General features: G+C 35.8%; 1 protein-coding gene across 1 annotated transcript in view; it reads left to right on the top strand.

The window, feature by feature from the left end:
• The first annotated feature begins 12,033 nt into the window (after positions 1–12,033).
• Positions 12,034–24,417, top strand: part of PGM2L1 (phosphoglucomutase 2 like 1) — a 36,147-nt gene continuing 23,763 nt past the window's right edge. Inside the window, exon 1 of the mRNA XM_010989494.3 lies at positions 12,034–12,453. Within this exon, the coding sequence (XP_010987796.1) occupies positions 12,343–12,453 (111 nt within the window). The 5' untranslated portion in view covers positions 12,034–12,342. The remainder of the gene's footprint in view (positions 12,454–24,417) is intronic.

Below are 24,417 nucleotides of genomic sequence, written 5' to 3'. Positions count from 1 at the left end.
TAAAATTCTTTATTCTGAAAATGTCCTCATGGTTAAAATAGTAGTGTTAAATAGTATTAAAATAATGGAATCAGTATACTTAATACTTGTCTATGAGATAGCCAAGTGGGAATACTTGATAGGGTTGAGAGGTCAGAAGAGAAACAAAGACTGGCATCATTAGTTTGAGAAACATCATCAATTAATTCATGACTGACGCCACAGGAACACACAAAAAATCATCCAGGATAAATGTGAAAATTAAGAAAAGGGCTTCAAAAAGAACCCCAAAGAACACACATTTAAATAATGAGCTGATAGAGCACAAGGGATTTTTAGGGCAATGAAATTATTCTGTATGATACTATAGTGGCTACATGTCATTATGCATTTGTCAAAACCCATAGAATGTACAACATCTAGAGTAAACTCTAATGTAAACTATGGACTTTGGTTGATAATAATGTACCCATGTTGGTTCATCGATTGTACCAAATATGCCACACTGATGAGGGATGTTGAGTGTAGGGGAGTATGTATGTGTGGGTGGGGAGTGCTATGTGGGAACTCTTGTTTTTTCTGCTCTATTCTGTTGTGAACCTGAAACTGCTCTAAAAGAATAAAGTCTATTAAAAAATAAAATCTAATAAAATAAAAAATGGGCTGATAGAAGAAAAATCAGCAATAAAGATAACAAAGAATGCCGTAAATTGTAGGAAGAAAAGTAGTAGAATGTGACATTTTGAATACTATGGCAGCCTAGAGAATGCACCTCCAGACTTCCAACTATAGGGAAGGTGACTGACCAGGGCTCCCCACTGCTAGACTCTGAAATCTGCTGCTGTGTTTGCCACAGAACCATGTTAAGCATTGATCTAGATGTTGTATAAATGATGCTGACATGCTCATCAACTTTATAGGATACCTGTTTTAGCTTCTAAAGTGGTTAGGATGATAAACTCTTAATTATACATTATATAGTTTATGGATTATCCAGATCTTGAGCCAGACATCTTTCCCAACATTTGCCACTGTGGCAGCACTGCTAAGCACCTTCCGAATATTCATTCTTCTTTTTTCCTTACCATTAGAAATTTTATTTCCCAGGAGTGGCCATATGACATACTTCTAGCCAGTGAGATGTAAGGGAGAGTCTATCTGGAGGGACTCTTGGGAAAGCAATTGCTTTTCTTGTAGTAAAAAAGGATGGGTGGGCAAACTTGGCTGACATACACCTTTCGCCCTTCACCCTTCACTCTTCTTGTCTAGAATTGAGATACAATGATAATGTGGTTTAGTCATCTTTTAAAAATAGTCTCTTTTTTTAAGAGCAATTTTAGGTTCACAGAAAAATTAAGTGGAAGATACAGAGATTTCCCAAGTACCCCCTGCCTCCACATATGCACAGCCTCTCCCATTATTAACATCCCCTCCAAGAGTAGTAATTTATTGCAACTGATGAACTTACATTGACACATCTCAATCACCCAAAGTTCATGCTTTACACCACGTTTCACTCTTGGTGTTGTATTCTATGAGTTTGGACAAATGTATAATGACATGTACCCATCATGACAGTATCATATGGAAGTTTCACTGCCCTATAAATCCTTTGTGCTCTCATTACTCTCTCTCCATTAAATCTTAGCAAACGATGGTCTTTTTTTTTTTTTAACTATCTTTTTTTTTTTTTTAACTATAGTTTTGCCTTTTCCAGAATGTCATATAGCTGGAATCATACAGTATTAGCCTTTACAGATTTGCTTCCTTCACTTAGTAATATGCACTTACATTTCCTCCATGTCTTTTCATGGCTTGATAGCTTATTTTTTAGCACTGAATAATACAGTTGACCCTTCAACAACACAGATTTGAACTGTGACGGTCCACTTATACACAAATTTTTTTCAGTGAACACATACAGTACTACATGATCCCCGGCTGTTTGAACCTGGGACGTGGAAATGTGGTTACAGAAGGCTGATTATGGGACTTGAGTGTCTATGGATTTTGGTATCTGTGATGGGTTCTGGAACCAATCCTCTGAAGACACTGTAGGACAACTGTTCATCACTGCCTGGACACACCACAGTGTATTTATTCATTCATCTGCTGAAGGATATCTTGGTTGCTTCCAGGTTTGGCAATTATGAGCAAAGCTGCTATAAACATCCAAGTGTAGGTTTTTGTGTGGGCATTAGTTTTCAGCCTCCTTTGGGTAAATACCAAGGAGCATGATTGCTGGATTTGACTGGTCCATTTCATCTAGGTTATCAGATTTGTGGGCACAGAGTTGTTCATAGTATTCCTTATTATTCTTTTAATGTCTGTGGAATCTATAGTGATAGCCTCTTTTTCATTTATGACATTAGTAATTAGTGTCCTTTCTCTTTTTTTCTTAGTTATCCTAGCTAGTGGCTTATTGATTTTATTCATCTTTTCAAAGAATCAGCTTTTGTATTTGTTCATTTTCTCCATTTATTTCCTGTTTTCAATTTCATTGATTCCTGCTCTGTTTCTTTTATTCTGCTTAATTTGGATTTAACTTGCTCTTCTTTTTCTAGTTTCCTAGGATGGAAGTTTGGATGACTGATTTTTAGATATTTCTCCTTTTCTAACATATGCATTCAAGGCTATAAATTTCTAACTGCTTTCACTGTATCCCCCAACTTTTGATAAATTATGTTTTCATTTTCTTTTAGTTCTAAATATTTTAAAATTTCTATTGAGATTTCCTCTTTGATCCATATGTTATTTAGAAGTATGTTGTTTAATCTCTAAATATTTGGGGATTTTTTTCCAAGTATCTTTTTGTTATTGATTTGACTTAATTTAATTTAGTTTAATTCCATTGTGGCCTGAGAGCAGACATTCATTTAAATGTGTTAAGGTGTGTTTTATGGCCCAGAATGTGGTCTGTCTTGGTCAACACTCCGTATGAGCTTGAGAAGAATATGTATTCTGCTGCTGTCAGATGAGTACTCTGTATACTTATGGATGGCCATTATATTCAGCAGATTGATGGTGATGTTGAGTTCAACTATATCATTACTGATTTTTTGCCTGCTGGATATGTCCATTTCTGATAAAGAGATTTTGAAATCTCCAACTATAATAGCAGATTAATTTATTTTTCCTTTCAGATCTATCCGTTTTTGCCTCAGATATTTTGATGGTCTGTTGTTAGGCATATACACATTAAGGATTTTTATGTCTTCCTGGAGAATTGACTCCTTTGTCATTATGTAATGCCCTTCTTCATCTCTGGTAACGTTCCTTGCTTCTGTGCTCCCATAGTATTGTGGACTACCGTCATCAAGGCACTTACCACAGTGCATTTCAATGATGTGTTATTTGTGCTCCTCATCTTAGTTTTCATAAGGGCATGGACTAGGATTTATCTGGTTTACCACTGAATCTGCACCACCTAGAAGGGTGCCTTCACATGATAGACATGCAAGTATTTGCTGCATTAGGTTGAACTTAAATAATTTTTATTAAAAAGTTAATTTTTAAAGAAATTCATAAAGGTCATCTTTTGCTTGAGAACTGTGTACACAGGTGACCAGGATTAGTTGATCAGACTTGGTTTTAAATGATATTAATATTACCATGACAGAACTAAAAATAAAAAGATTAAGATCATACAATTCAACTCATAAGAGATTAGATCAACCCTTTGGAAATCAAATGTCCTACATTTATAGTATATTGTCCAGTAATTGTACTCCCAAGAAACTAGATGTATGGTATAATGCAGAAGGCAAAAACAGCTTTGTGTACGAAAACGTTCATTGTTATTGTTATTTACTGTAGAAAAAATGGAAACAAGCTAAGAATCCTACAAAATGAGATTCATTAAAAAAATAACATTGTAGATTAACTTGATGTAACATTTTACAGCCAAAAGATGATTATCAAAATAATACAGTATTTCTTAAAATGGCAGACTAGGTTTTGGTATTAACCTTTTTGCTTTGACTAAATGACAGAGCTCAATTAATTTTTTTTCACCTTTTAAATTACGGAGAAAAGGTGACAAGCCAACAAGAAATTACCAGGCCAGAAGTGAATGGAAAAGGTCATCCCAGAGAGGTAACTGTGGAAACAAATGTGGCTTTTGCCCTGAAAGAATTTGCCAATCCTGAAATTTTTGAACCTTAATTTTAAAACCCTTGTGGGCAAGAAAGATACAAAACAAGGCCCAGGGTCTGCAAAAGATTGAGAATCTAGTAAGAGAAACTTCTCATGATATGCTGGGACCTAACACTCAGATTGAGGGTAAATTAGGAGAGAAATACCTTGCACAGAATTACACCCTATGTAGGGTCATAAGAGAGTCAGAGAATTACAAGTCTTAAAGTAGTTGAACTCCAAGGAACTTGGCAGAAGCAAATGCAAATCCTCTCTAAAGAAAAGCACTTTCCTTGCAAGTCTAAATTTATTCCCACAAATAATTGGTCAAATATAACGTCCAACATGCACACAGACACAAGGCTCACAAAGAAACTAGACTCTATGAGCAAGAACTAGCAAAAACAATATACAAGAGAAACACACCCACAAAGATTTCAGATACTGAACAACTATGCTGACTACAGATAAAGAAAGAGTAGGCAAGTTTGAAGATCTCTATAGAGAATGGGACACCATAAAAAGTACTATAACAAATTTGCAAAAGAATCTAAAAGAACTCTAGAAATAAAAAATACAGTAACTGAAATTGAAACCCCAAAGGCGTTGGTGAACACATCCAAATACTAGGATGGTGGCACACCCTGAGAGGGAACAGAAGCTCCACACCACCCCATTTCCCCATAATTTGGCCAATGCATCTCTTCCATCTGGCTGTTCCTGAGGTGGATGAGGAGAAGGCCATGTGAAGACAGGGGCAGAGGCTGGAGTAATGCAGCCACAAGCTAAGGAATGCTTAGAGCCACAGAAGCTGAAAGAGGCAAGAAAGGATTCTCCTCTAGAGCCTTCAGAGAGAACGTGGCCTTTACTGTATTATTAATAAATTTCTGCTGTTTCAAACCAAAAACAAACACCCCCTCAAAAGGTCAAATCCCTGCTCTGAAGAGATGGCTCTCAGCCTTGTACACATTGGGAACACTTTGGAGAGCTTACAACAAACAAACAAACAAAAAAACAAACAAGTGAAAAAACACTTATTACCATGCTCCAATCCAGATCAGCTGAATCTTAGGAGGCAAGGCCCAGGAGTTGGTTCCTTAAAATGCCACACATCTAAGGTTGGGATCAGGGATGGGCAAAATGGCCCAAAGGCCAAATCTGGCCTGCCACCTGCTTCTGTAAATGAAGTTTTATTGGAATATATATATATATATATATATATATATATACACAAAACCCACAGCCCACCTAGTTTAGTAGATTGCATTCTGATGAAAAGAAAATTGGGAAATTAGAAAACAAAAAATAATAAAAGTTGGAGTAGAAGTTAATGAAACAAAGAATAGAAAAGCAATAGAGAAAATCAGTGAAACTAAACATTAGTTCTTTAAAAATAGCAACAAAATTGACAAACCTTTAGTTAGACTGACCAAGAAAAAAAGACTCAAATTACCAGAATCAGAAATGAAAAAAAGGGATATTATGGCTGATCCTACAGAAAGAAAAAGGATTATAAAGGAATACTATACACAATTTTATGCCAACAAATTAGATAACCTTGATAAAATGGACAAATTCCTATAAAGATACAAACTACTGAAATAGACTTAAGAAGAAATAGATATATGAATAGACCTATAACAAGTGAAGAGATTGAGTTAATAATCAGAAAACTACCCACAAAGCCCAGACCTAGATGGCTTCACCACTGAATTCTACTAAAAATTTAAGGAAGAATTAATGCCAATTCTTCACACACTCTTCCAAAAATTAGAAGAGGAGGGCACTTCTCAACTCATTTTATGAGGCCGGTATTACTCTGATACCAAAATCAGAAAAACACATTAAATAAAAGAAAACTACAGGCCAATATCTATTATGAATATGGATAAATTAATCCCCAACAAAATACTATCAAACCAAATGAAGCAATATATAAAAACAATGATATCCCATGACCAAGCAGGATGAAAGTCTGGTCTAACTTCAAAAATCAATTAATGTAACACTTTATATCAATATAATAAAAAATAAAACTTACATAAACATCTTAATAGATACAGAAAACCATCTGACAAAATCCAACACTCTTCCATGATAAAAAACACTTAACAAACTAGAAACAGAAGAAAACTTCACCAACAGAATAAAGAACATATACAAAACAACCCACCGTTAACATTATACTTACCGGTCAAAGGCTGGATGTTTTCCCCTGAAGATCAGGAACAAGACAAGGATATCTGCTTTTGCCACTTCTATTCAGTCTTGTACTGTGGGTTCTGGCCAGTATAAACAGACAAGAAAAAGAAGTAAAAGACATTCCTATTTGAAAGGAATAAATAAAACTATCTAGTCACAGATGACATGCTATTATATATGGAAAATCCTAGGAAATTCACTTAAAAAATGATTAGAACTATGAAGTTCAGCAAGGTTTCAGGATACAATAAATATACAAGAACCAATTGTATTTCTATTCACTTGCAATGAACTATTGAAAAATTAAATTAAGAAAACAAGTTCACTTACAGTAGCATCAAAAAGAGTAAAATATTTAGGAGTAAATTTAATGAAAGAAGCACAAAAATTATACTCTGAAAGCCACAAAATATTGTTGAAAGATATTAGAGAAGATCTATAATTGGAAGAATATCACACGTTCATGGATTGGAAGACTTAGCCTTGTTAAGATGGTGATACTCCCCAGTCTGATCTACAGCTTCAGTGCAACACCAATCCCAATCCCAGCTGGCTTCTCTGTAGAAATTGACAATCTCCTTGTAAAATTTACACAAAATTGTAAGAGACCTAGAATAGTCAAAATATTTTAATGTTGAAAAAGAAGAACAAAGTAGGAGTCATACTTCCTGATTTCAAAACTTACTATGAAGTAACAGTAATCTAGACACTGTGGTACTAGCATAAGGACAGACATATAGATCAATGGAATAGAATTGAGAGTCTAGAAATAAACCCATATGTCTATAATCAACTACTTTTCAACAAGAATGACAAAACCATTCAACAGGGAAAGAATAGTCTTTTCAACAAATGGTCCTAGGACAACTGAATGGCCATACGCAGAAGAATGAGGTTAGATCCTAACACCATATACAAAAATTAATTCAAAAGGGATCAAGGACCTGAATTTAAAAGATAGAACTTTAAAACTCTTAGAAAAAAATAAATGGCAAATCTCCATGACCTTAAATTTGGCAAAGGATTCTTAGACACGACACCAAAAGTATGAGCAACAAAAGAAGAAAAAAAAAACCAGACTTCCTCAAACTAAAAACTTTTGTGTTTCAAAGGACACCAAAAAGAATGTGAAAAGACAACCCACACAATGAGGGAGGATATTTACAAATCAAATATCTGATTTGTTTCAGGGACTTAAATCCGGAAATATAAAGTAATCTTACAACTCAATAATTTAAAAAAATGGGCAAAGGATCTGAATAGACACTTCTCTAGAGAAGATAAACAAATGGCCAATAAGTACATGAAAAGATTCTCAACGTCATTAGTCTTTAGGAAAATGCAAATCAAAACCACGAGACACCACTTCACACTCACTAAAATGGCTAGAATCAAACGGTAAGATAATAAGTGTTGGAAAATCTGTGGAGAAACTGGAACCCTCATGCTTGGCTGGTGGGAATGTAAATGGTACAGCTGCTTTGGAAAATAGTGTGGTTGTTCCTCAAATGATTAAACATAGAGGTTACCACACAATCCAGGAAATCCACTCTTAGGTATACACTGAAGATAAATGAAAACATATTCTATATGAAAACTGTACATGAATGTTTATAGCAGCATTATTCATAACAGCCAAAGGCAGAAACGACCTAAATGTGCAACAATGACAAATAGATCAACAAAATGTAGTAAACCCATATATTGGAGTATTATTCAACCATAAAAAGGAATGAAATACTGATACATTTACAACATGGATGAACTTACTCTAAATGAAAGAAGCTAGTAATAAAAGACCCCATATTATATGATTCTATTTATATGAAATATTCAGAACAGGGAAATCTATAGAGATAGAAAGTAGATTAGTGGTTGCTTAGGCCTGAGAGTGAGAGATAGGACAATAGGGGTCTGATAGCTAAGGGACATCATATTTCTTTAAGAAGTGATGAAAATGTTCTAAAATTGTGGCAATGTTCGTTCCTGTCTGTGAATGTAACAAAAAAATCCATTAAATTGTATACATTAAATGAGTGAATTGTTTGGTGTGTGAATTATGTCTCAATAAAGCTGTTTAACAAATGTAACGAAACACTCACTTTCAGGTGTCAATCCTGCATTTCCACAAACCTGAAAGGTAGCACCTCTTTAGATTTTGCACCCTAGGTTCTTTGCCTTGCGTCACCCTAATCCCAAGTGTGCTCTGCATCCTTCCTTCCTTACACAAATAAAACCACTTTTTATATATTGTTGTTGTACCTCTTGTCTCAGTAGAGGTTTTATGTAAGATGGCTAAAAGTAGAAAGTTGCTTGGAAATACTCATTTCCTTTCCTTTTTTTTTTTTAAATACAGAGTTCACTAGAGTTTATGACAAGCATCTTCGGGAACAACAAGAAGAGAAAATACTTCTCTTTTCAACGTGATCACACAGTAGAATAATAGATTTCCTCAAAATTTAATTGATGATGAGACCTGAGCTCTGCTTGGTGGCAGCACTTCAAGGAACTGGCAGAATTTTAGAGGAGATGGCCATGTACCTGGACAGAGGCTTTGGGGTTCATGGCCTCAGCCAATTATTCTGGCCATAGTTTATAAATGGTATGCAAGGAGAAAGCTATCAAACTTCCAGAGACCATATGACCCTGGACAAGACAGATGTTAGCAGAAACCTTGATGAACTAGAGCTATCTGTCCTTTCTCTTTTCCTAGTACCATTTAAAGTATGAGAGTCCCTGATATTGATGAAAATTTAATTTCTTGCGACCCTGACAGAATGAGGGCTTGGAGTCTCTCAGATATTTTTAAAACAATAAATAAATGGATATTTCTTATACATATGAGGTTTTTCTTTTAAACTTTTTGTTTTGGAAATAATCTCAAAGTTGCAAAAATTAAAATAGTACAAAGAATATCCATCTATCCTTTACCCAGATTCACCTACTGTTAAAATTTTCCCTCATTTGCTATACACCAAATATGATATTAATCTTATATGTTTGTATGTATATTTACATAACATATATTTGTGAGTTTGTGCATACAAATAAACAGTATTTTTCTGAACTATCTGAAGGTAAGTTATCTAGATCATGATCCTAAAACATTGGGTTGTATATACATATTAGGACCAAGAGAGATATTCTCTTTTATAACCACAGTTAGGGTTGCCAGATTTAGCAAATAAAAATACAGAACATCCTAGGTAAATTCCAAAAAAAATTAAAGCTTCTGCGCTTCCCTTACTAGGAAAACCATTATATTCCCTCTTCTGGACACACTTAGATACCGTTCTTGGATTTGATGAGTTCTGGGTCCTCTTGGTTACCCTTTAAATCCTCCAAAATAAATGGAAGGCACTGGGCAAAGTTTCTGGTAACTAGTTATGTCTGTCATTACCTTGCTGATAAAAGTGAAGGCTGGTTGACTCTGGTATTGAATTAAAACTTGTATTTCTCTATCCTTTATACTTGTCCTATATAATACCATCTCTTGAAAGTTCTGTTGACTTAGTAGTGTTTCTCAGAATTGAATAAAAGAATTGTCTTATAAAAACCACTGCTCAGTCAAATTTAATATGTATATAAATCGTCATTGGATCTTGTTAAAATGTAGATTCTGATTCAGTAGAATTGAAATGCAGCCTGAAATTTTATATTTCTTAATAAGCTCCCAGAGGATACTAATACACGGGTCCTCCTATCACACTTTGAGTAGCAAGATTATCACCACCTATGTCACAGTCAACAGGTATTTGTTAAATAAGTAGGTACCTATGCATTATCCCTATGTACTGATTCAGGATCTCTGGGGCAGTGTCCAGGAGTATATATTTTAAATGAATTCCTAGAGAGACCAATGGTTTATAGGTTTGAAATGCCCTCTTCTTTTTTTCTCAGCTTATTAATTTTTTTTTGTCATTCAAAGCCCATTGCTCGTCCCTTCTGCCACTTTTTGCTTTTACTGACAACCTCACACTCTGAATTCTTAACAGTTGTCTGTAGCAAGCACTTCCTATTTATCATGGGCTATCTTTTCTTACATACATCCTCTCCCCAGACAGATTTTACATTTTGAAATAAACAATTATGTTATATACTTTCTTGTAGCCTCAGCTCCTAGCATAATGCTTAGCATAGAGTAAATGTTTAAGGAACGTTCCTCATGGACAATGCTGATGATAGTGAACGATGAATTTCCCTCCAGGACACATGGTTATTTCCCAGGCTTCGGGTGATTAAAAGAATCTGCTGACTCCATTAAGGAAACACCCAACTGATTAGCAAAAACTGTAATTCCCAAATACGGCACGTTGTTTTTCAGGAATTGGCTCTACAATCCTTTTGTGCCTTGGTAATTTGGATTTTATTATGGTAAATGGCACTTTTAAAGGAAAGAAAGTAGCACTTTAAATTTATTATGTCTTTTATCTATGAACCTCAAAGCATTTTAAGGCCATTTATTAAGCTACTGTAGCCAAGGTATAAGTATTATTACATTCTCCTTACAAAAAAAGCTGGACCAGCGAAAGAGTTGTTAAGATACTTGATCAAAATCACACAGCCATCTTAAGAAGGCTACACCAAGAATCTCAGGAGCATCTATGCCTGAAGGTAAGCACTTCTCAGCATCTCCCACACCTCAAGTCCTCTGACTTGCAAGGCGAACATTCTGTAGAACAGAGGAGACCAAAACACGCAGAAATTTAAGATTATTTAAATTCTTCTTCCTCTGTATTCCTATTGCCATTGCTCTTTGCACTCTCTTAGGACACTTATACATTTTTACTTATGATTAAATGCTGACATATCTGCCCTCTTTCGCAACTTGGGGGTTTTTTGTTGTAGTTTTGTTTTTTCTCCCCAGTCATCTTGTTTTCCCTATCTCCTAGTCTACTATAGCAGTACAGCAAAAAGAACTGCCGGCTGAGGAGATCTGGAACAAGTCTGGAACCCTTCATTGTTCCATCACTTACGAATTCCGCCTCTTTGAAAAAGTCGGTTCACTCAGAAGCAGTTTCCTCTTTGTGTGTAAAATGGGGATGGGTCACGCCTATTTACTCTGTCACAGGATGGTTGAAACGACAGAACGATTTTCGTAAACTGTAAAGCACTGAATGGATATCAGTTGTCCGTCTACGGTACTAGTCCCTATTTAACTTAATGGAAGCGCAGGGCCACAAAGTGCAGCATACCTAACACGGACAGGGCGTTGTCTGTAGGCAACAGCCTCGAGGTATATCTTTTTCCCTTGAAGAAAAAGGAGGGCGCGGAGCAGCTGGGAGTCGTAGTGTTTGCGGCGGTCTCTACACACCTTGGGGAAAGAAAAGAACTACAACTCCCGTGAGGCCGTGCGAAGACCGCCCGCGCACCCTCCGGCCAGGCGCGTGCCCCTAGAAGAAACGAGAGGGGGCCTTCGCGCGCGCCGAGCGTTCTCAGAGCGAACCCTGAGGAGGGGTACGTGGTGGTGACTGTGGCAACTGATCGAGAAAAGGAGACGCGTGGGAGTGCGTGGGGGTTGTAAGGAGGATAATAACACGTGGAAAAAGGCAAATTAAAAAATAAAAAGCCGGGCCCCAACTCCTCACCACCCGGCAAGTCCTAACTCGCGAAGCTGGGGAGGCGTCAGGAGCGCGCTTCCCGGCTCGCGCCTCCCGCCCCAGGGGCTTAAATCAGTAAAGGCGGGAAGGGGCGGGGCCGGTGGGTCCGGGGGCGGGGCCTAAAGCGGCGAGTGCGGTGGCCGCCACGACCCAGACATCTGGGAGTGTTGTTCTCTCGCGGCGGGACCTCGTCAGTCCGTTTGCCCAGAGAGACCAGGACCTGGCCTAGTTGGAGAGTCAGCAGGCACGTCCCCCACTCTCCTGCTTCCCCGAAGCCGCGGCAGGAGCTGGTACAAACGCCCTGCGGTTGGTCTCCGATGCCCTTCAGTGAGGAGGGGGCGTCGGGACCCTGGTGAGCGCACGTCTAGCCCCTCCGGCCCTGTGTCTTCGTCCGCCGCCCAGGCTCGCACACCCCATTCTGGTTGCCATGGCTGAAAACGCAGAGGGGGACCTGAACTCCAACGTGCTCCACGCCCCCTACCACACCGGAGACCCTCAGCTAGACACCGCCATCGGGCAGTGGCTCCGTTGGGACAAGGTGAGTACCTGGTCAGCCTGGCATCGCCCCCTCATCCCTCGCGCCCTCCCACACCCTATACGCCCTTTCTTGTCCCCACCCGGTGCTCGGCAGGCTGTGGAGGAGATGGCTCAGGCCACGGGGCTGGGACTAGCGGAGCCGGGCGTTGCCACCCACTTATGCCTGGGATGCCTCCTTGGGACCATCTGAGCTGGGAAGGGGCGCCTGTAGTCCCTTCCTTTTGCAGTGCTCGAAATTGCAACCTCCCTTCATCTCTGTCCCCCCGCAAGTGTATGTTAATAATAATAATTAATAATAATAATAATAATAATAATAATAATATAAAATCGTCATCTTAAGTTATACCCTTAATGGAGATATTTCCTTTCCCCTTTCTTCTCCCTTGACTTCCTACTCTGCAAATCTGGAAGTGGTTTTTTTGTACCCTCCTTGTACGTTTCTAGCTGCTATTGGTTTTAATTCTGGTCTGGTGTGTTTCCACCTTCCGTCGCTAGGTAGTCGCTGGTCTTTTATCACTCCCTCGTATTCTTTAATATCACCTTTTGCTCTAGAGAAACGTAAAGGGATCTCTTTCTTTCCCTGGCCAGGAGTTATTTTCTGGAAGTATCCTCTTCCAAAAATCATGTTTTCCAGGTTTCATATGATGCTCCTGATACAGAATTGTTTTTGCTTTACGCATTCCTCCTCAGTTCCCCCACCCCCTCCAAGTTGTTGCGGTGATTTCATCTTGTGCAGGCATATGGGGTGGATGTGTGAGAGAGCTAGAATTAAAATGCAGCTATCTCACTTGAAAAAGAGGCCCCTGGTGGCTCCAGCAGAGGAAGATGGTCCAAGCTTTTGCTTTGTCGAGTGCATTAAATGCATTTGCTGAAGTAGAGAAGGTAACATATTTAACATGTAATTAATAGCAGTGAATTAAAGAATTAGTATAGTAATATGTGAAATCATGTTATACAATTTCCTAAAGGATTATTAGCGTACAGAAAAAGTTTTATTTTCACTTTGTTCATTCATGCATTCAAACAAACAAACGAAAATCTCTTGAGCGCTGGGTAATGTTCCAGGGCCTGTTATGTCCAGGGTATGTTGGTGATGAGGAAGCTAGAAAGTTCCCGCCCTCAAAAGCCTAGCTAGTCTTTTAAGGAAGACCAACAAATAAGCAATTATGAGTTAATTAGTTTTACTTGGTCATGTTTCTTGGACATTTGGATTCTTCCTCTGGAGTCTAAACCAGTGCTTCTCAAACTTTGAAGTGCTTACAAGAGATCACCTGAAGGATCTTAAAATGCAGATTGTGATTTAGGAGGCCTGGGATGGGGCCTGAGAATCTGCCTTAGAATGAGCTCCCAGGTGGTACCAATGCTGCTGCTCTGTGGCTCACGCTTTGAGTAGCAAGACTCTGGAGTGTTCTGATTGAGACACTGAACTACAGAACACCCTTATTGTAGCATATGACCATATATATTTTTTCAACCAAGTGTGCAAAATCTGTGGTATCCCACTAATTATCATAAGGATGTACAAAATGCAAATAACTTTAAAGCCATTTTGGCAGTGTTTATTGCTGTGAATATAGTTCCTTGTTGTGGAAGGATACAAAAGATGTGAAGATTCAAAGACTGCTCTTCTGCTTTTAGTCCATTAAAGAGAAGGAAGCCTCACAGGGAAATATACACAAAATGTTATGATAACTCACAGAGAAAAAAATGTGACAATGAGTGTGTATATGTCCATGAATAACTGAAAAATTGTGCTGAACACTGGAATTTGACACAACATTGTAAAATGATTATAAATCAATAAAAAATGTTAAAAAAATAAAAATAAAAAAAAAAAAGAGAAGGAAGCCTAATGGAAATAAAAGAGGTAAGGCTTAGCATGCTGTGAAATTATATATATTACAAACCGACTGTATCAATATTTGCAGCAGGGAAAACCAAATTACAAATGAATGTTATCTTTATATGTTTAATATAGTTAATTGTTATTGTTTAAAGCCATCTGCTGTCAGTAAATGAATGTGATGTCTCCCTAAAGTGAAAGGAAGATTTATGAAATTCAGGCACCTGTAGATTGCCAGCACAATTTGATTTACTCGTAACTATTATGCATGTCAAAGGCTTTGCCCCTTCAACAATAGGAGTTTGTTTTTCATTGCCATCGATTAGATCTTTTGTTCTCTTTAGGTGCCAGTTTTGATTACACTTTTCCTAATGAGTGTCTTGATTGACTTTTTTAAATTGGCTGAATGAATTAATATTAATTGTCTATGCTGTGCCTAGATATTGTTGGGATATACTGAAACACAAAAAGACTATGAAATACATATACACATTAAAAAAATAATGCTAGGGTAGTATTGGTGGGAATTAAATGGTATATAGGTAGTCAGTTTTTATAGGAGTTTAAAAGTGACCTGTGGACTGGAATGGTCAACCAAGACAATAAGATGGGATATATATAAAAAGAATGAGGAGAGCCTTCATTGAAAGTGGAAGAGAAATTCTTAATTTATATTTAAAGTGCCCTCTGTAAATAATTCACTGGCTGAAAACCTGTGTGAGACACAAATAGATATATATAATAGATCCATATAATAGATATGGATCGTGTCTTCAAAGAGCATAGAAGGGAAGATAAAACAAAAGCTCACAAATATATTACAGGGAGCAAGTAACAAGTGCCCTCAACAGATAAGTAGATTTAAATAATTTTAATAATTATTTAATAAAAATAATAAATATTTACTTAACTGATCCCTCTCTTAGTGGGCAAAAATACTTTAAATTAGGAAACAAAGGTGTATCTACTGTAGATTGATAGTGTAGGTAAGCTAGGCTGTGATGTCCTAGGGCACTGAAATGTAGAAAAATAATAGATTGGACTTACAGCATTTATTACATTACATGTTGATGGCATATGTAGTCTTACAGCACTGAGAAACTGAATTTAACACCTGTTAATACCTATTTAGTGGGGGAAAAAAAAGAACCTAACAAATACCCTAATTCTTAATGACTCTGGTGAGGCACATAGTAATAAGTTATAAGTTGATCTGAAGGTGATTTGCTACTTGCTTAGGTCACCAAAATTGCTAGCTTTAGCCTTGGTGGGTAATGTTCTTTGAAAAGTCTTCGTGAAAAAAGTGTCATTTGTGCTGAACCTTCAAAATTAGTTAAAATTTAAACTCATCAACATGGAGAAAAGGAATATTCCAATTAGAGATAGAAACATTAAAGTGTATACTTAGAACATTTGTTTCTGCTATAGCTTAGGGTACGTAGAGAAAAACTGTTAGAAAGGCATCAGTATGTTGTTAGTGGCCTTGAATAAATAAAAGTGTATGTTAGTGTTAAAAAGAAAATAGTATGACAAGATAGGGTATTTATTGGGGCAGTCCTTGGTACCCCTTGTAGTTTCTGCGGAGTGGCATTTTGTCGTTCTGTTTACTACAGTTCGGGATCTGACCCTTGGTTCCTTCACCTTCAGACTAATTTGTTACTCTGTCTTGTCTCAGAATGGACTCACCCTGCTGAAGGTCACAGAAACTGATGTCTGAATTCAGAAAGCTATTTTATTAATTTATGGTACAGATTTAATATAAATGGATTTGTCTCTAGTCATGGCATTTTCTAGATGCACCATAAGAGAAGTCAAAGAATCAGAAGATTTTTAGTGATTATGAAATCAAATCACAGGGAGTCAGATGGGAGTCAGATATATGGCATAAATGTTTAACAGCATCAGCCTGTAATAGGTGAATGCATTCATCTCTGTGATGGGACTATCCTAACACTGGAATCCAACCAGTCCAGGGATCAAAGTGTCTCTCTTCCAGGCAATGCACAAATGTCTCTTCTACAGCACTCTCCTCTTCTGTCTTTCAGAGCTAAGGCTCCTGCTGCCTTCCTAGTTCTTTCTTTGGATGCTTTCATACATTCTATCAAATTGCAGACAAGTCTTGCTGGCCTAGAAGCCAGGTTCTCTTTAACATAACTATCTCCTGTTTCTGATATACTATAAATTTTAACTTTTTGAAAACAGTCTTATCAAAGATATTAAGCCCTGGCCAAGTTTGAGTGTATGAATATGTGGGTGGGGAGTGGTTCGGGACTCAGGGCAGAGCTGCTTAGCCAGCTGTAGCAGCAGCAGGAGCTAATAAGGATTGAAAACAATGTGGAGGCAGGAATTGGCCATGGCATTTTGAGAAATAATATATAGAGTACTCTGGCCTCAGAATGTAGGTCTGGTTGAGAAAGAGTGAATGTAAAGGTAAGATAGGTTAGTTAACTTAGGATTATGAAATGCCTGAAAACAGAAATAAAAGATTTCAGTCTAAGTCAGTGATTTTCAAACATTAGCAGTGACAGTTTTTCAAGCAAAATATAGCCCAGATTTTTTTTTTTAAGTAGTGAATGAATTTCCTTTTAAGTCATCATTGTGTGATGGAGAACACAACCATGAAGCACCTCTACAAAGGTCGTCTAGTCCAATTTCATTGTGAAGAGACCCAAGGAAGTTGTGGAACTTATTCAGTTGTGGTAGAGCCTGGACCAGAGCTTGGATCTGCCACCTAGTTCAATTGAAGTTTTACGATACTAGTCTATATTACATTTGTTGTTCACATTTTTCTAATACTTTACATAATTTGCCATTTAATCAATGAAGAAACATACCGCTTTATTAATTTTTGAAAATATTCAAGCTTATTACTTGAATTTATTTGTGTAGTGCTTCAAACTTTATAAAATGGCCTTAATCATTTGCTTCTCACAGCAACCCTGTGTGGTAGTTATTCCCATTTTTACAAGTTAAGAAACTTAGAAAAGGAAAATGACTTGCTCAAGGACATGTGGCATTTAAGTGGTAGTCTTGTGACTAGATCCTAGGTCATCTGACCTTTACTCTAGTCTTCTTATCACTGTACTAGGCTCTGTAACCTGAATATTTAGTAAATGTTAGCAATATCATAAACCAAGTTTCACAGACCTCATTAAAACCATTTTATTGGCTTTTGTAAAAGATGGAATAGACTATAATATCCTGCAGAATAAATTGTCATGGAATTTTTTTAAAGAACTGAATTTGCTGCTCAACAGTTGCTTTGGTTTCCTTGGCAACAACATTCTCTCTCTGTCCAAGAAATTTAGTACAGATAAATGAGGGTCTGGATTTATTTTTTTTTGGAAATAAAATTCATTTTTCCTTTTTATTTCCAAATTTCTTACATTTGCTCCTCAGTTTCTACATCTTATTTTAAAATTTATTTTCATTTATTGAAAAGAAATACATGCTTATGATTTTAAAATATAGTACAAAGAGATTATATGGAAAGCAGTGTTCCTAATTGCTTTTTATCATCCTCAGTTTGCTCCGTAGAAACCATTTTTAACTGTTTGTTTTTAGTTACTCTCATGACTATCATCAAAACACTAAATAATATGCTAGTACCGCTCTTCCTTGATTTATATTAGATGTTATCTGTCAAATACATGCTATGAAAAATGAGAGCTCACTCACATTGTACTCTGCCTAACTTTCATTATGCTATTAGTTTTAGTTACTCTTTGCAAAGTTTACATAATGTACTTAGTGCTAACAAAATTCCTAGAAAAATAACCCACCTTACAAACACAGAGCTCCCGATTGGCTATTCTATTTAAGAAGAGACTAGCAGAAAACATATCTATATGTACAAAAAAGAGAAAACCTATGCCAGCTTCCCAGAAAAATCTGTGGATATCAGTGACTAACCAAGGATCAAGTTATATAAAGAAAACAAGCAGCATGGAAAATAAGATAATCAAAGCAATGGGCCAAGAAAAAAGCTGAGGTACGTAAGGGAACTTAGGAATTTAAAATCTTAAAATTAAGATAATTATTCTATCAAATAAAGTAAGATGCTACGAACAAGGAACAAGAATGAGCTCTTAGAAGTCAAAGGGGAAAAGAAAGACTGTATCCCTCCACCCTCTGCCAAATGCAATAGAAAATATAAAAGTGTAAGCTGAGGAAACCTACAGCGAAAGGAAATAGGAAATATGAGGGAAGCAAGCTGACATAAGGGAACTACCCCAGGAGCCCAATGTAAAGAATCCCAGATGTTACAACAATGTGTGAGATGAACACTGGGCTTCAAGAAATGTGTCTTGAAAAAGAATGCAACGTCTACACCATAAATAATAAAAAGCTGGAAGGTGTTAATGGCATGATGAAGATGGCATGTTATTTCTGGCAACAACAACATCAAAAAAAGAAAAGCAGTTATCCACAGATGGAAGAAAGGGAGGAAGGGGAGGAGGGAGGGGAGGAAGGAAGGAAAAAAGACCTGAATAAACAAGTTATGGTTCAGAAATGAAGCAAACTAAAACAGGGCATGATTTTGAGTAACTAATTGATGGAGCTTAAGAAAAAAATCCGTTTGATCTCAGTACCTTCAGGAAAGACAAGGTGGGCCTGGAGAGAAGGAAATTTTATCCAAACTCACTGCTGGGGATAGAGTGAACAATATTTAGATGGTCTTAACCTAGTACTTCCATTATGTTCAATTGTGAGGACAAACCTGAAGACAAAACACAAAATTTAATTTTTTTATTGTGGTTACAAAACACATAACAAAATTTACTATCTTAACCATTTTTAAGTGTACAGGTCAATAGCATTAATTATATTCACATTGTTATGAAACAAATCTCCAGAATGTTTTCATCTTGCAAATCTGAACCTCTATACCCATTAAATAAGTCCTCTTTTCCCCCTCCCCCCCAGTCCCTGGTAACCACCATACTACTTTAGATACCTCATATAAGTGGAATCATACAGTATTTGTCTTTTGGTGACTGGTTTATTTCACTTAGCATAATGTCCTCAAGATTTATCTTGTTGTAGCATGTGGCAAAGACATCCTTCTTTAAGGCTGAATGATGTTTATATACCACATTTTGTTTATTTATTCACCCATTTGGGCATTTGGGTTGCATCCACCTCTTGGCTGTTATAAATGGAGCTGCTATGAACATAGATGTGCAAGTATCTCTCCAAGATGCTGCTTTCAATTCTTTTTAAATGAACTATTAAGCCACAAAAACACATGGAGAAATCTTAAATGCAAACTGCTTAGTGAAAAGAAGCCATTTTGAAAAAGCTGCAGACTGTATGATTCTAGCTATATGTTGTTCTGGAAAAGGCAAAACTATTGAGAGAGTAAAAAGCTCAAGAAGGGTTACTAGGGGATAGGAAGAAGTAGATGGAAGTAGAAGAAGTACAAGGGCTTTTTAGGGCAATGAAACTATTCTGCATGATACTATAATGGTGACTATATGGCATTGTGCATTTGTTAAAACCCATAGAGCTGTACAGCACAGACTATGGATGTTAGTTCATAATGCTGTATCAATATTGGATCAGTCGTACCACACCAATACAGGATGTTAACAGGAAACTAGGGTGAGATGGGAGGATTTATGGGAACTCGTTGTATTATCTGTTCATTTTTTGTAAACTTAAAACTGTTAAAAATTAAAGTCTATGGATTTTTTAAATGTTTATACTTGAAAGGGAAGGGATTCTTATTTCAAACTGCTTTCTTCTTTCTCACCTGAAAATTACAAAATAGACTAGCTACTTCTGCTTTTTATTTTGGGGTCGTCTTTGCCCTATTTTTTCTTTCACAAAGGATTTTTGTTTAGTTCCTTCAAGTTTTCTACAAGGCCATTAGAAGCCTGTTTGGATATATCTTTAATCTAAAATTGTTTTCCGCATCTCTTCCTTTCCTCCTATTTGAAAAATCAGAAAGCCTGGAGAATCTAATGGAAAGGAATTTATCTTTATTTAGTTCTCCCAAATTATATTTATAAGATACATTAAATTAACCAAAGAATGTAAATGTTTTGTTCCACTAGCTCAGATTTTCATGGTTCCTCCCTAGATAATCCAAATTTGATTTCTTTCGCCTATCCTTGGAGAAAGAGAGCATGTTTTGCTTATTTAATTGTTTTTACCTATTTCATATACCTCCACTGTATTTGACAAATAATTTGCCCCGAAAATAAATGTTGACTAGTAGTTTAGTGTAGATTTTACTAAAGGAGTATTTTTTTCATCAGTTGCTCTCTGAATTATTGCTAATTAGTACTAAGGCTGCTGCCCTCTGGTGTTGGGAGTTTAATAGAGAAAATGGTAGTGTATCTAATCCTGCATGGGATATTTTACACCAGATAATTTAACGAGCCCTGTTTCTTACCAAACAAAACTGTGAAACGGTCATATGAAATGCCCAGAAGAGTATGAAGATTATAATGTAAATGAAAAATACTGTGCTTCTCAGATGCAAAGGTATCTTAGCTTTCAGCTCACCAGACCTACCTTGTTAGAAAATCTCTTCAATGTAAGTAGTGGATTTGTTTTGTGGTTTCTGCTTCAGAATTTTCTCATGTCATTTTACCTCTGAAATATTTCATTATTTATGCAGGTAAAAATTAGAAAGAAACCTAAATGCCCACTAGTAGGGGAAAGGATAAATAAACTGGTACACTGCGGCAGTTGAAAAGAATAGCATAGATCTACATGTGTTGAGAGGACCTCTGAGATGTATTGAGTGGAATAAAAAAGTTACAGAGCATCACATACAATTTGATGCCATATGAATAAAATAAAAAGATAAAGCAAAACTATGATTCTATGAGTATGTAGATGTAGGTAAAGGTCTAGAAGGGTACATCACAAACAATACTGGCTCTCCTGAAAGAGGGGCCTAAGAATTAGGATAATAGTTAAAGATCTCTGTAGCTTTATTTGTATTATTAGTATATTTTTAAAACAAAAGTGTATTGGTGTACTTTATAATTAATAATTAAAAATAAAATTTTAAATATAAACAACAATTAAAGGGTCTACTATCTGGCACTGGTTTCTAAGAGCAATAGGAGTTCAAAGTCAGGAAGACTTTATTAGGTAAGAAGTAGAATTTGAGCTGGACCTTGAAGGTTAAGTAAGAAGGAAACAGATGATGGATATGGGGGCAGAAAACTTAAGGTGGGAGACATGGAATAATAAAATGGAATAATAAAATGGATCAGGGAAATGAAACTGAACCGGAGGCATGCAAGAACAATGAAGAGATTTTTTTTTAATTAAGGTATAGTTAATTTACAATATTACATTAGTTTCAAGTGTACAACATAGTGACTGAAAAACTTTATAGATTATACTCCATTTAAAGTTATTATAAAACATTGGCTATATTCTCTGTGCTGTACAATATATCCTTTTAGCTTATTTATTTTACACGTAATAGTTTGTACCTCTTAATCCCTTACCCCTCTTTGTCACTCACCACTTCTGTCTCCCCATTGGTAACCACTAGTTTGTTCTCTATATCTTATGGACCTACAATATGGAAAAAAAAAACCCAAAAAACTCCACACAGTATATAAGAAGACAGTTTCTTTTCATCATTTCAGCCATATAAAATTGCAGCAATCCATAAGATTAGAACCTAAAGGAAAATTTTTGGTATACAGGTAAAATTTGAAAATAATGCATGGCTTTAATTCTGTATTCTTTAGTTTACTGTTTCATACTAAACAAACAGCTTTATTCCTGATGAAGTATAAAACATGTTTAGTCACTAAAATCTCTTTAGATTTTCTGCAGCATTACTTTTTTTAGGGTACTAAAATTATTAGGATTCTAAAATATACTAGTTAAGAGCAAATTTAGTTCAGGTTGGATACATTTACTTTCTAAATAATAAGTTTTCATTTTACATAGTAGATCAATAAGTACATTTCTAAAAAGCATGTAAATCAACTTTCCTACTGACTTACAATTTTAGAGGTGCTTTTTTTTTTTAACAGTTGAACAATTTTTTTTTTTTTTTTTTTGCTGATAAAGCTTTTCCTACTCTCAGGTAATGAGCGAATTGTAAATAAGGGCACACATTTAGAAAGCAAACAATAGTTTATATTTGCAAAAGCACCAATATATGTTTTACAGATTCAGATCTTATTAATAGCTTTGTGTGGGTAGGAAAAAGGAGCAGTTTGTGAAGCAAAAAGTGTTCATGTAGATACACAAGTAGTGGTTTTTCTCAGCTGTCATGGATATCTGTAATGTTTACCGTAAAATAAGTAATACATACATAATATAGCCAAACAGTACTGAGACTGGACAATAAAGATAAGTCCTTTTCTTCCTCAGAGTTTGCCCCTGATTTCCCCATCAGAGGTAATTACTATTTTTAGTCTCTTATATTTGTATGGAGCATTTCTGGAGTGATATATAAGTGTACATATACCTCTTTTTATGCAAATTTAAACACTTAATAAGCTCTTCTGCTTTGCTTTCCTTTTCATTTAATCTGAGTACCTTGTGAAAACAGTATTTTTAAAATAATTTTGGAATTCTTTAGAATCTTCATATATTATGGTTTATAAAAAACATGGTTATTTGAAGATTTTTAACAACAAAATTTCATTATCTGAATGGAAAATATATGATGACCATGGCTACATAGATAGCCTTTAATTATATTTTTAAATGTTTATAACATCAACATCTAATTTAATGTCTATCTATAAAATTGTATAGGATTCTGAGCTTAAAGTAGGTTTTAAATGCCTGTCGCTATCACTTAGCTCTTTTTACCATAAAAATTTGCTTATGTCTAATGCATCATGATTCTTTATCCATTTTAGTTTTTATCCAATTTACAAGCTTTTTCAGAACCAGGAATTAGATTACTACTGGTTGTGATGTATAACAGAGAATAGAATTTTTAGGCTCTACTCTAGTAGCTGTGCAATCAAATATTAGGAAGTACTCAGTAACCTAATAAAATTCATGTATGGCGGATCATTTTTATATTTATATAGCTGTAATAAAAAGGGATATCTTCTGCTTTGTAGCTGGAGTTACAATTATTAGAAGCATTAATAACCTTCCCTACATGATTATTTTGTTTGTAGTGAGATGGTATAGACTTTAGAGCCAGACCAACCTGGATTCAAATCCTATCTAGACCTCCAGTATTAGCTCAGTGTTACTAGGTTCTCTCTCTAAATCTTAATCTCTTCATCAATACATTGATTATAACACTACTACCAGTAAGATACTGCAGTGAACGTTCATGTATGAATGAATCTTGTTTATGTGAATGTATTGCTGTGGTCAGAGGAATCTATGGGCCAAAAGGCATATTTAAAATATGTTTAAATTTTGATAGTTGCTGGAAAATCACTCTAAAAAGGCTATCCCAGTTTCATTGTCACTAATGAATGACACAGCTTTGTGCCCTCTATAATACTGAAATTTTTGTCTTTTCAGTTTTTGTTGTTCTTATACCTGTTTTTAAATGTTAACCCTCTTCAAGTCTTTTGACCTCTGTATCAAATCTGTTGTTATCTTAGACATTGGAATAATATATAGTAGCACAGATAATCTTATTGTTTAGATTTTTCTCTTAATAGCTATTCATATTTCAATGTAGGCTCTTTGTGCCATTTATGAAATGGAAACTCCTTGAGTCAGTTATGTGTGTGTGTGTATGTGTGTGTATATATATATATATATATTTTTTTTTTTAACATCCATTTATTTTAAGCAGATTACAATTTCAGTTAATCAAAATTTCCATGCCTTCTCATTAGTCTGTAGCACATACTCTGGTTGCTTTAATTTCTACTGTCATCAGAAAAGCTTTTTTGATTAAATTATATATTAATATGTTTTTATTTCTTTACAAGTACAAATGTGCTCTAATATTTAGCATCTTTCAGGTGCCTTTTTTATCATTCTGAATATTCATTATCATTGTATAGACCAGATGTAGACCATCTAAGCAGTTAGTATGGACTAAATCCATACTATGTATAGTATGTAAGAGAGAAGTTATGGTTCACCTTATTTTCTTATTATTTGACTCTTTCTCCTAAAAAGAAGATATTAGAAAACTCCATTTAAGTT

This window comes from Camelus dromedarius, chromosome 12, assembly GCF_036321535.1.
Source record: "Camelus dromedarius isolate mCamDro1 chromosome 12, mCamDro1.pat, whole genome shotgun sequence".
Classification (NCBI taxonomy): Eukaryota; Metazoa; Chordata; class Mammalia; order Artiodactyla; family Camelidae; genus Camelus; species Camelus dromedarius.
This window is presented reverse-complemented; position numbering and strand designations above follow the sequence as displayed.